General features: G+C 46.6%; 1 protein-coding gene across 3 annotated transcripts in view; it reads right to left on the minus strand.

The window, feature by feature from the left end:
* Positions 1-13,948, minus strand: part of LOC120936199 (cysteine-rich secretory protein 2-like) — a 157,524-nt gene that overhangs the window by 64,389 nt on the left and 79,187 nt on the right. For all 3 annotated transcript variants that reach the window (XM_040348376.1, XM_040348373.1, XM_040348374.1), the window contains one exon: positions 5,027-5,117. In XM_040348376.1, coding sequence (XP_040204310.1) covers positions 5,027-5,117 — 91 coding nt within the window. The remainder of the gene's footprint in view (positions 1-5,026; positions 5,118-13,948) is intronic.

Raw genomic sequence — 13,948 nt, forward strand, 5'->3', positions numbered from 1 at the left:
CTCCTCCTTCTTCCACCACCTCCCCATCATCTTCTATCACTCCTCCTTCTTCCACCACTTCCCCATCATCTTGGACTCCTCCTTCATCCATCAATCCACCTTCTTTCAATTCGCCAAATTGTTCTTCCGCCACTTGCCCTTCATCTGCTATAAATTCTAAGTCCAAAATTACTTCTTCCTCCTCTCTTCCTTCCTCCTTTCTTCCTTCCTCCTCTCCTTCCACATCCTCTTCTCCTTCCACATCCTCCTCCTCCTCCACATGTTGAGATGGCAGATTTTGGCCTTGTCTGGCCCTCTCTGCCTCCTCCAAATGCTGGCGACTTCTTTCCCCTGAAATAAACCAAAAAAAATGTAGACTCATCAGCACACAGATATTGGAGAGCATAAATCGCACACATTGCTTAGAAGATGCTTTCATTTAGTTACTTTTATCTTTCACCAAACCTACATTTTGCAATTACTTCTATATGGCAAGCTCTGATCCTGCCCCTTTTTAGCAAAGTGACACACATGGATGTCCCCCCTAAACAGTATTTCTGGGAGACCCTACCAAAACCCTTTTTTGGTTTGGGGAGACACAGGTGCTCTGCATTGCAGATGTGAAAACATCTGCTTTATTACCACTGTTTTTAGAATGAATCCTGTTTGCCTTTCCCATTCTCATAATTTTATTTTCTAGAACTAGCTTTTACACAATGTTTACAAACAAAGTTTTTGGCCAGTGAGCCATGTCCAGGTGTGTTGTTCCTGGAATAACCGAGCCTTTCTGAGAAACTATGTGATGTTACGTGGTTTACTAAGAACACTATTTGTAAATATGTAGGTATTTATGTCATAAAAAAAAAATGACAACATGTCTTTAAAATTACAAGCAGGCCAAGGAGGCAGATGGTGAAATATACATGGCAACACATTATTGCAGACAATCACCCACCCCCCCCCAACCCCAATATATATTTACTTACTTTTACGCAGAATTTTAAGTATTTTCTTCATCTGATGTGGCTCCCTCAATTTTAAGTCTGACCATCGTTTCCTCAGCTGTTCCTTGGACCTGGTGATCCCAAACATCCTCTGCATTCTCCTCGCCACCTTGTCCATAATATGTGCCTTTCGGCGGTTAGGGGTCTTGTATGGCCCTAATTCACCATCATAGTCCTTCTTTCGCATGATGTAAACTAACTCCACCATTTCCTGGAACCGCATATTAGTGGCTTTGTATCTTCTTGGCCTTGATCGGGACGTCCCTGCCTCTGTCCCTTCACTTGTGGCATGAGAGCATCGTGCCCGCTCGTGTGACATCGCCATCTTTCCTTTCCCACAGAGATTATGGGCGTGGAAAAGATGAATTCTTACGCCATGGGCGGAGAAGAGGGCGGCGTTTAATACATACGCGGAGTGTAGAGAATGCAAACAACGTGTTTACGTCGGTTACGCGGAGAATCTTCGAGCGCATCCAGAACATACACAGTTAACGCCATATTTCCTAAACTCATTGATTAGGGGCCTAGCAAAGGTGACGAGGGCGGGGTTTAATAAATACGCGGAGTGTTTAAAAGGTGCACGCCGTGATTACGCATCTTACGCGGTAATTAGGCGAGCGTGAGAAACGAGGAGCGAGAGACAGGAAGGTAAGGAAATTAAAAATGGGATCAGCAGAGGCCTAGAAAATGTAGACACATGGGATGGGGGTTTGGGCTGTTGGTTGCACCCTTTTTAAGCTATTCTGTCTATGGGGTACCACAATGTTATTTTGGTATCCAAATGCTTTTGGACACCTCACAAAATAGAGATGTGAACAATGCTGTACCTCATTGACAAGTTTTTGAATGGTGTATTCAGATCAGGCAAAGTATTGTTCAAGTGTTGGTTGTACAGAGGTCATTAGGAAGTGTCTTTTATGTCATCCATTGTCAGGGGCATGAAATTTACACATGAAAGAGTGCCTAGATGAATACTGTCATTTGTAAGCATTGTTTATTTTTCTATATTAAAAATATTTACTGCAATGTTAACAATGGCTCTGCATCTAGCAAATCAATGTTTGGTACAAGCAATGCGGCCGAGCTGCCAATCATTGTTTAAACAAGAGAGACTGTGTTTGTAATTAGATATAGGTAATAAATTTGAAGACACATATTAGATCAAGGTCAACGCTGATCCTTTTGAATATTTATTTTTCTGTGGTTTATGTTTTTGGAATCTAGACTCAAAAATAAATATAATTTTTCAAACAATTCAATGGACCAACTACAAACCAAGGAAGCTATAGAGGCCTTACTCCAAAAATATCAGGAGACGCCCATCCTGTGGAATTCAAAACACGCATTATATTGCAATAAAGATGTACGAGCGGCAGCACTAGAAGAGCTAGCAAACTATATGCAAACTTGGGTGCCAGGATGCACTGCCAACATGGTGAAGGATAAACTTGCCAACCTCAGAAGCACATACAGGAGAGCATACAAAGCTAATAAAAGCAAAAAATCGGGAGCAGCAGCAAGACAAGCAAAGGAACCCAAACTGTGGTATTATAAACAGATGGCTTTTTTGCGGGACGAAATGGAAGGCAGGAAAACGATGTCGAGTCTTTCTTCCAACCTTTCCTCCATGCTACCTTCCAGCGGACCTTCCCCAGATGACCACAGCCCTGCAGAGTCGGAGGAAGAGGGCCTGGCTGACAGAGATGCAGATCTGCCACCCTTCGATGAGGAGGTATAGTAGTTTCCTCTATATTTCTGGCGTAAATAATTCTTTGTGGATTAATGATTTGATATTGTAAAAAAAAAGCCAAGCTGGGAAAAAGCAAAAAAAAAGGTGTTCAGACAAATAGGTGTCAGAGATGACAACTGCAGGGGTCAGAAGTAGAGTGTATTCAAGTAATAATGAACAGAAAATACTAAACGAAAAACATGAAAATGAGTGTGGTTTTATTTAGCGAAATTGTAAAAAATGTCCTTTTTTTTCCACACAGGAAGAAGAGATCAGCCAGGAGGTGGCAGATCCTCAGGTGTCTGTCAGCCAGGAGGAGGCCGGGGTCAGTGGCAGCCAGGAGGAGGCCGGGGTCAGTGGCAGCCAGGAGGAGGCCGGGGTCAGTGGCAGCCAGGAGGAGGCTGGGCCCAGTGGCCTGCAGCAGGTCCCCCCGGCCAGGAGAACCACCACCAGCCAGTCTTCTCCCCCCCAGGTGAGGCCATCAGGCCGAAGGAGGCAGTTGAGGCCTGTGGAGGAGGCAAGCCTCCGCATGATACAGGAGGCAAGCGCCATCATGAGGGCCCCCCTCAACCCCACAGAGGCCTTCAGTGCCTCATTGGCCCACGATTTAAATGAAGGGGAGGAGGACCAGAGAAGACTGGCAAAGGCCCTGATGAACCAGGTCCTTTGGTGGATGCAGAGGGGCCTGCTGACCCCAGAGACTGGGCTATGTGACCCGGCCCGGCTTGCGGAACACCATCCTCCTGCTGCCACATCGACCCCACCTGCAAGACCCCGTGTTAGATCCGCTGGAAGGCTGCCTGGAGGGAAGGCTGGAAAGAGGAGGAAACGTTGATTTTCTGCCTTCCATTTCCTTTCACATAAAGGAGATAGTGTTTGTACTACCACAGTTTGGGTTCCTTTGTTTGTGTGCTGCTGCTTCATATTTTTGTGTTTGGCTCCTGAGGCTTGGAAGTTTATCCTTCACCATGTTGGAAATGCAAGTTTGCATATAGTTTGCTATCTATTCTAGTGCTGCCGTTCTGTTTATTTTTTGTGATGACATTTGCCTGAATAAAAGGCTTTTTGCTTTCATTTGAAAACATGTCTATTGTTTGTTATACTGTGGGGATTATTAGGCAGCAAACCTTTAATAAATATACAATGGGTAATTTACAAAGGACACACTCCTTGGGGGGGGGGAACATTTGGTGTGCCAACATGGTTTAATATTCTCTAATGAAACACAAAAAAAAAAAAAAAAAAAAACATGTAAAAAAAAAATATTTTAAATGGTGACATAACTAGAAACAAAAAAAAAAAAAAAAAAAAAAATGCACATTCCTTTACAAAAATGACTACTATAAATTATGGAGGACCACCAACCAAAACACACGTCTGGCATAGAAAACATTATTAAAGGATTACATCACAAGCAAGAAATGTGACATTTCAGTATGGGACAACTCTATTGAAATTGCATCAGCAAGAGAACGGGGTTATTCTAGCAAGAGAAGAATTAATAAAACGAGGCAAGAAAATGTGGTTTAGTGCGCCTTTTTAAGACATTGTTCTCTTGCTAGAATAAAAGGTTTCTAATGACGAATGTGCCATATCCCAAACAAACGCGAGTTTTACCTGAACGAGCGCTCCCGTCTCCTCATTTGGACTGAGCATGCGCGGGGTTTTTGTACGCTGCTTTTGTGTACAGACGACCGAACATGTCTGACGGACACGATTCCAGCAGACTGTTTTAAAGCAAGACCAGGAAACAGTTGTTCGTTGGAAAACGGTCTGGCGGACGATTGTTTGCTGGAATCCTGTACGTTACTGCCTACACACGAACGAACATGTCCGCTGAAACTGGTCCGCGGACCAGTTTCAGCAGACATGTTTGGTCGTGAGTACGGGGCCTTACAGGCATCAATATGAAGTAACCAAGAACACTGTCATGTATCTCCGTAATATTAGCTGTAATGTTAGACCAAATTATGCCTTCAATTAGAGTTATTTAGGTGTTGCTAATTTCTGGTCTTTGAGAATGTGATCGAGGAGCTGCAGATTGGACTTTTTTGTAGATAGATAGATAGATACAGTAGATCGATAGAGAGATATACATGTTTTTCCTTTTTTTTTTCTTTTTTTTTAATACTATAAAAGTATCAAGCAATTACAATATAAAACAGAGGCTCGCTGCCATCCACAGACTGCTGCTGAAAGATGAAATCATTATTTCCTGAATCAAAGCTTTTACATGAATGTGATTGCTATCGAACTGATCTAGCTGAGTACATTGTGTAGACAACACTGTCAATTAAATCTCACCATGTCTTACCATCATCGTTTCTGTCTTTAACTTCGCTGTGGTTTAAATAGCATTTTACTGCCCATCTCTCTGCTGATTCCATTAATTTATTACTCCATTTCTTTGAATGTAAAGAGAAAAAAGAAAGCTCTAATAAAACCTTAACTTCCAGCAATAAAATGGTATAATGTCTGCATAGTAAGAGTAAAAACTATTTTGTGAGCATGATAGGGCTGTTCTATCTCAAAGCCCATCTCTAAACAACTTTTTTAAATAAAATAGGTCCCCAGGCACATTCGAAATCCAAAAATCAGTCCAGACTGCAATACTCAACTTCAGTCCAGAGCTACCCATCCCAAGTAATTCTGTATTGCCCCCAGATTCCTCAGTGTTGGGGTTCAACGATGTCAGAGTGATTAAACCCTGAAGATTAAGATCAAGCTATGAATGCAGGATAGTATGGCCCCACCCCCTGAGAGGGTGTCAACACTGTATCCTTGATTCACAGTGAATTGAAGAAGAGTCAGTGTGTTAGATTTTAGAGGCTGAGCCAGCTTCCGGTCCAGGGATCTTTCCCAAGCTTGTATCGGCTCTGTGACATCAGCCAACAGTTGATGTCACAGGAGAAGTATAGCCAAAATAGCTTTGACTATACTTCTCCTTTAAAGCATCTGTTGTACACACCATTAGTGCTTGTGATAGCGGATGCTACCTTGTGTGGTCTTGTTTGACCCTGCTTGCTCTGTGAAGGACTGTGTGCGACTCAGTCTGCTTGACATTATTTCTTTACCAATGATGGGATACTATTCCTCCTACTAATAGGGGCACTACTCCTCCTATTGGCCACCAACCCGGTGGCCATATTTATTCTCCCTGATGATGGGCCCATCACATTTTTTGCCCCTGTTGGTCACAATCCGGCCCCTCTAAAGTCTGAAGGAAAATAAACTGGCCCTTTGTTTGAAAAGTTTGGAGACCCCTGGTCTAGACTACACTTCTGCCTGATTTGAATCTCCTTTGTTATCAGACGCTCTGTTACAACTTGGCCTGCTCTGACTTGCTCCACCTATGCACCAGTGTTTTCTGCCTTGCTGACATTTACAGTGGTGAACCATAAATATCAGCAAGCCTGCTTTGCCTACAGTCCTTCTCATGGTATGTGCTATTTATTACTGAACTATCTGCATACGTAGCATCCCTGAACTGTCAAGTACCTATGGAATATAGACAGAGGAGTGTCCAGGACAAGGTTTGCTGGGTTCCCAGACTGGTAAGCCATGGTGGCTATTCTATTGTACCACAGTGTTTAGCAGTTCTGTAACAGAGGGGCACTGCAAGACTTTCCCTTACTGTTTATGCTGTTCATTGTTTACACTTCTCTGTACCAGTGCTGCTTATACTAGGTTATTTTTTCTTAGCACCACAGTGATCCAGATTAATTGCCATATTATAGCCAGTTTATTGAATTCACTCATTTATCTGTTCATTGATTTTTTTTGCATTGCCATGCATTTTATCTTGTGATAATAAACCTACTGTTTCACAACTAAGCAGCCTAGTACCTATTTACTATATGCTAATATAGTGGTGGATAGTATACCAATACTTGAGCTTGCATGTGTTTTTAGCATCTCATTATCTGATAATGACCAGTGACTAGTGATGGACGAACATCCAAAGGGACGGTTCGCGAACGCTAACCGCGAACATTCGCAAATGTCCGCGAACCGCAAGTTTGTGGTGGGCCCCATTGACTTTAATGGCAGGTGAATATTAAAAACCTTCAGGTCATATTTGTAGCCACAAAATACTTACTAGCTGTGCACAAATAGTCCCACAACATGGACACTGACCTACCAGAAGTATTAAGTGAAAAACCGGATACATAAGTAAGTGTCGGGCATTAAAGGCCCCAAAACATAGCCGACAGGTGTTCACCTGACAGCAAACAACTTTGTATTCTGTGGCTGGAGGTACATTAAGCTATTCACCAGATACAGAAGTAAGTGTCGGCCATTACAGGCCCCAAAAATAGCCCACATGCATTCACCTGACAGCAAACAACCTTGTATTCTGTGGCTGGTGGTACATTAGGCATTCACCGGATACAGAAGTAAGCACCGCCCATTACATGCCCCAAAAATTATCCCACGGCCACAGGCGTTCACCTGACAGCAAGCAACCTTGTATTCTGTAGCTGGTGGTACATTAGGCATTGTAACAGCACTCATGAACGGAGTGAACCACAACTGCGGTTAGCAAGGAATTCAATGCGATTCTCTATGCGACAACTCAGTACAGTAGGTGCACGCGATATTGTGTCAATCTCGCTCCCTTTCTCGGCGAGATTGACCACCTACGAGTCCCATCGCGGGAGCCAGCGCCGAGCTGGCTTGCCGCGATGGAGACAAAGCCGTCATAGAAGCGACGGGAGATCCGACTTGGATTCCCGCCAATTCTACACGTGTGCGGCGTCTGTTATGAATCCTGAGGGGGAAGTCCCCGCCGGATTTTAAATAAAAATCCGGCATGGGTTCCCCCCTCAGGAGCATACCGGGCCCTTAGGTCTGTTATGGGTTGTAAGGAGAGCCCCCCTACGCCGAAAAAACAGCGTAGGGGTCCCCCTACAATCCATACCAGACCCTTATCCAAAGCACGCTACCCGGCCGGCCAGGAAAGGAGTGGGGATGAGCGAGCGCCCCCCCTCCTGAGCCGTACCAGGCTGCATGCCCTCAACATGGGGGGGTTGGGTGCTCTGGGGGAGGGGGGCGCACTGCGGGGCCCCCCCACCCCAGAGCACCCTGTCCCCATGTTGATGAGGACAGGGCCCCTTCCCGACAACCCTGGCCGTTGGTTGTCGGGGTATGCAGGCGGGAGGCTTATCGGAATCTGGGAGCCCCCTTTAATAAGGGGGCCCAAGATACCGCCCCCCCACCCTAAGTGAATGGATATGGGGTACATCGTACCCCTACCCATTCACCTGGAGGAAAAATGTTAAAGTCAAAAAACACAACACAAGGGTTTTTAAAATAATTTATTAGTCTGCTCCGGAGGCACCCCCTGTCTTCTTTAGCTCTTTTTACCAGGGGGGGCTTCTTCTTTGACTTCTTCGGGGGGGGCGCTCTTCTTCGCCACCGTCTGGTTCTCTTCCACTGCCGGGGGGGGGTCGCTTTTATAAAAGCGCCCACCCCCCGGCGGGTTTCCTCCGACGTCTTCGGCGGGGGGTGGTGTGCTTCTCAGGGGGGGGGGCTTCTTCCGCTATCCGGGGGGGTCTTCTCTGCTATCCGGGGGGTCTTCTCCACTCTCTGGGGGTCTTCTTCTATGTTCGCCGCTCTCCGCTCTTGACTCGGCGCACCACGGTTCTTCCTCTCGCTGTCCGGTGCCTTCTCCTTCAGCGCTGAACGTCTTCTTCCATGCTGTGACGTCTTCTTCTTCTTCTGTGGATGTTGACACGTCGCCTCTTCTCGCTGCAATGACAGGTGCGCGGCTTGCATCGGACTTATATAGGCCTCACAGTGCCATCATGCTCTTGTACCTACCCATGTGATACCTACCCACGTGGGTCTGGGTAGGTATCACATGGGTAGGTACCAGAGCATGATGGGACTGTGAGGCCTATATAAGTCCGATGCAAGCCGCGCACCCGTCATTGCAGCGAGAAGAGGCGACGTGTCAACATCGGGAGAAGAGAAGAAGAAAAAGACGTCACAGCCCAGAAGAAGAAGAAGACGTCACAGCACGGAAGAAGAAGAAGACGCTCAGCCCTGAAGGAGAAGGCACCGGACAGCGGGAGGAAGAACCGGGGTGCGCCGAGTCAACAGCGGAGAGCGGCGAACATAGAAGAAGACCCCGGAGAGTGGAGAAGACCCCCCCGGATATCGGAGAAGACCCCCCCGGATAGCGGAAGAAGCCCCCCTGAGAAGCACACCACCCCCCGCCGAAGACGTCGGAGGAAACCCGCCGGGGGGTGGGCGCTTTTATAAAAGGGACCCCCCCGGCGGTGGAAGAGAACCAGACGGCGGCGAAGAAGAGTGCCCCCCCCCCGAAGACGTCAAAGAAGAAGCCCCCCCTGGTAAAAAGAGCTAAATAAGACAGGGGGTGCCTCCGGAGCAGACTAATAAATTATTTTAAAAACCCTTGTGTTGTGTTTATTGACTTTAACATTTTTCCTCCAGGTGAATGGGTAGGGGTACTATGTACCTCATATCCATTCACTTTGGGTGGGGGGCCGGTATCTGGGGGCCCCCTTATTAAAGGGGGCTCCCAGATTCCGATAAGCCTCCCGCACGCATACCCGACAACCAACGGCCAGGGTTGTCGGGAAGGGGCCCTGTCCTCATCAACATGGGGACAGGGTGCTCTGGGGTGGGGGGGCCCCGCAGTGCGCCCCCTTGCCCCAGAGCACCCATCCCCCCCATGTTGAGGGCATGCAGCCTGGTACGGCTCAGGAGGGGGGGGCGCTTGCTCGTCCCCCACTCCTTTCCTGGCCGGCCGGGTAGCGTGCTTTGGATAAGGGTCTGGTATGGATTGTAGGGGGACCCCCTACGCCGTTTTTTTACAGACCTAAGGGCCCGGTATGCTCCTGAGGGGGGAACCCATGCCGGATTTTTATTTAAAATCCGGCAAGGACTTCCCCCTCAGGATTCATAACACGCCGCACACGTGTAGAATTGGCGGGAATCCAAGTCGGATCTCCCGTCGCTTCTATGACGCGCTTGCTGGAATGTGCTGTCACTATTCAAGCAAGTGCGAGATGTCGGCACCCTGTCGCCGAGAATCAGCGCGATGCCGTCGTGCTAAAAACACATTCTCGGCGGCAGGTACTGTATAAGGCCCCAGGCGTGACTCCTCGCAACAGGAGTTTGGGGGATATATACATCATCTCTGTGTCACATAAAGAAAGGCGTTGAGATACTAAGCATGGACGCATTACAACATGTGACCAAGTCTTAGTGTTTAAAATTAGTTCAAGGTCAATATCCCAATACACCACTACATGCAGGTGATTATCAGTAAGGGACCCCAGGTGTCACTCCTAGCAACAGGAGTTTGCGGGTTCTCTACATCATATCAACCATAGCATGTAGAGATGTATTTAGGCCACTAGGGGAGATACTATGAAATAGCATCAACCCCTAGCATAGAAAAGTTAGAGCGAACATGTTCAACAATTAGGACAAGGCCTATAAGTATTTTATACTTCTGCCAAGCACGTAGTAAATTGTATTTGTAGTAACACGTATTAATTGCATACAAGAGATAGTGTAGCTCAGGTACTTTGAGGATACACATATAATACACAAGTTGTACTGGCAACTAATAGAAAGGTATGAGAGGCAATATAGCTCAGGTACTTTGAGAGTACATATAGTATTAGTAGTAACAAGTATTAATTGCATATGAGAGGCAATATAGCTCAGGTACTTTGAGAGTACATATAGTATTAGTAGTATATATGGCAGTAGTTGGCGGGCTATCAGTTCCGACAAGCCAGCGGTCAACCATTGGGCAAGAGGGTTATCCGGCGTCATCGTTTTTTTACGATCGCACATTTGGGCCACGGAAGCCTGACTTTTGGCAGAAAAACGCGAGGAAGGCATGATGGAAGGTGGAGTGGAGGACAATTGTGAGCATAGAGGGGAAGGAGAAGGAGAAGAGCCTGGACGGTGAGAGCCTGGAGTGTGGCTTTGTGGGTTCTGATGGCGTTGCTCCCACTGGTGATGGGAGGCCAGGTGCCATCTTAAGGCGGTCGTCCCTAGGTGAGTGTTGGGCTTACCGCGACTTATGCGTTGACTGCAAAGGCTGCAGATGGCAACACTATTGTCTGCAGTGGACACGTAAAAAAAAAGCCCACACTGCGGAGCCATGGGCCGGCGTCCTGGGAGCACCAGATGTGACTGTACATGGTTGATGGCTCGCTCCTGATAAATCAGGAGTCTGGTTTGTCCCTCCTGTGCAATGTAAGTTCGGCCTGCTTCTTCTCCCTATTGGCTGGTCCATCTCTCCCTCTGAACTCCCCTCCTCTTCCTCTCTTGTGGGCACCCACGTGACGTCTGTAGACACGTCATCATCGACCTCACCTTCCTCATCACTAACAATAGAGATCTGGGAGTAGGCAGCAACAGCGGGCACCAACCTCCTTGGGCTGATCTGAGTACTGTCGTCAGACTGCTGAGTGCCGGCTGTTGCTACCCCCTCTTTCTGATCCAATGCCAAGAATGGCTGCGCATCCGAAATGTCTTCTAATGGATCGGAAAATAATTCCTGTGACTCAAGCGGAGGGTATATGGTGGTGGTGGTGGTGTTGGTGGCGAGCCACTCAACCAAGTCTGGTGTGTCCTTTGATGTAATCGAACGAACATTGTGCCACTTCCCAATTTGGCTCCGGCCTGGTGCTCTTGCCCTACCCCTACCACCCCTGCAGAAGGGCCTGCCTCTTCCTCTGCCTGTCATTTTTTAAAAGACCCTGCAGTATATGTGGAAGAAGGTATATAATCAAATCTGTCGTTTTGGGGGGCCACTGGTTTATCGCACCAGTTGTGAAACTTTTTTTTCAGGAAATGTTGTTGATGTGTGTAGCAGAGAAAGAGGCAAAAATTCAGCAGTAACCAAATACACCGCCAGTCACAATGCTGCACAATACAAATCCACTATAATATGCTTTCTATATTCAAAAGTATATTATAAGTGTATATTACACCTATATATGCAGGGGAAGTAGTACACCTCTACCAGTGCTTGAAAGGACATTTGTGGAGCTGTTAGGTAGCGATTTGTGTCACTTAAGTCTGTCCCTGCTGGAGACGCCAACCTGTCCCTACACTGACAAAAAGTATATGAATGTATTACACACCTATTTACTGCAGAGCAAGTAGCACACCTATAACAGTGCTTGAAAGGACTTTTGTGGACCTTTTAGATAGCTATTTGATTGAATACAGCCTGTCCCTGCTCCAAACACCAACCTCTCCCTACACTGACAAAAAGTATATGAATGTATTAGACACCTAAATACTGCACAGCAATTAGCACACCTATACCAGTCCTTAAAAATGACTTTTGTGGACCTTTTAGATAGCTATTTGATTGAATACAGCCTGTCCCTGCTCCAAATACCAACCTCTCCCTACACTGACAAAAAGCAGAATGTAAGATGGCCGCCAGATCAGGTCTATTTATAAGGTAGGGGGTTTGTCCATGTGCTGAAATGTCTCAATTGGCTGTCCTGCACCACCTGATGGATGTGTCATAGGTCAAAGTTCTGACCCATGTAACATTGCGAACCGCCGCGAACATCGACAGATGTTCGCCTGTTCAGGGGACCGCGAACGAGCAAAGTTTGCTGCAAAACGACCACCGGGCGAACCGCCAGGCCATCTCTACCAGTGACCAAGTCACAATCTTCTCTCCCAGCTGCAGAGGAAGACAAAGACAGTGAGGAGGAAAATGTCTACATGGACTGGTTGTGGCCACCTGCATCCATGGATGCAACTCTACCCAGTTCCCCTACACAAACCAACGTGGGCCTGAGGCTCTTGAATTAATACCATTGAATTATGAATCAGAATTAGTGATGAGCCGAACACCCCCCGGTTCGTTTCGCATCCAGAACATGCGAAGAGACCAAAAGTTCACGCAAACATTCGAACACCGTTAAAGTCTATGGGACTCGAACGTGAGAAATCAAAAGTGTGAATTTTAAAGGCTAATATGCAAGTTATTGTCCTAAAAAGTTTTTGGGGACGGCTGTTTTTTGGAAGCAGTTATTTTAATAATGCTTAAAGTGAAACAATAAAAGTTAAATATTCCTTAAAATGTTTGTACGTGGCGGGTGGCTAAAGTATACGTGTAAAGTAGCGCATGTTTCCCGTGTTTAGAACTGTTCCTGCACAAAATGTAATTTCTGAAGGAAAAAAAGTCATTTAAAACTACTTGTGGCTATTCATGAATTGTCGGTCCCGGCAATACAGAGAAAAGTAATTGAAAAAAATGACAGGGGTCCCTTTGGGTCTGGGATGAATATTAACCCGACAATTCATTAATAGTGCGAATAGTTTTAAATGACTTTTTTTTCCTTCAAAAATTAAGTTTTGTGCAGGGAACTAAAATAAATAATGTGTGGATGTCCTCCCAAATAACATATCAGGCCCTTCAGGTTTGGTATGGATATTAAGGGGAACCCTGCGTAATTTGTTTTTAAAAAAAATTATGTGGAGTTCCCCCAAAAAATCCATGCCAGACCCTTCAGGTCTGGTATGGATTTTAAGGGGAGCTCCGCGCCAAAAAAAATGACGTGGGGTCCCCCTAAAAATCCATACCAGACCCTTTATATGAGCACGCAACCTAGCAGGCCGCAGGAAAAGAGGGGGGATGATACCAAGCCACATGCCCTCAACATGGGGAGGATGCTTTGGTGGTCTGTGACCCCCCCCCAAAGCAACTTGTCCCCATGTTGATGGGGACAAGGGCCTCATCCCCACAACCCTTGTCCGGTGGTTGTGGGGGTCTGCAGGCGGGGGGCTTATCATAATCTGGAAGCCCCCTTTAACAAAGGGACCCCCAGATTCCGCCCCCCCATGTGAATTGGTAATGGGGTACATTGTGTATTTCACAAAAAAATTGTCAAAAAAGGTAAAAAAAACATGCAGACAGCTTGGGAAAAGTCCTTTAATAAAAAAATAAAAAAATTCCAGTGACGTACATACTTCCACGACCCGAACCCACGCTACCTGCCGATACCCACCGCTACCCACCGATACGAACGATACAGCCTCCTCCATAGAAGGCTCCTGGGCGAATGGCACGTGAGCTGCATGACATTTCTTTTAACATCGAGGGCTGGGCCACCTGTGACGTGGACGAATGACCCCGCCCTGTTATGACGTAACGGGGGTTTCTGGCGGCTTCCCCGTGGTGTCAAGGGTGATCCCGGCCCCTCTGGCACATCACAGG

Source organism: Rana temporaria, chromosome 4 (genome assembly GCF_905171775.1).
Source record: "Rana temporaria chromosome 4, aRanTem1.1, whole genome shotgun sequence".
In the NCBI taxonomy this organism is placed as follows: domain Eukaryota; kingdom Metazoa; phylum Chordata; class Amphibia; order Anura; family Ranidae; genus Rana; species Rana temporaria.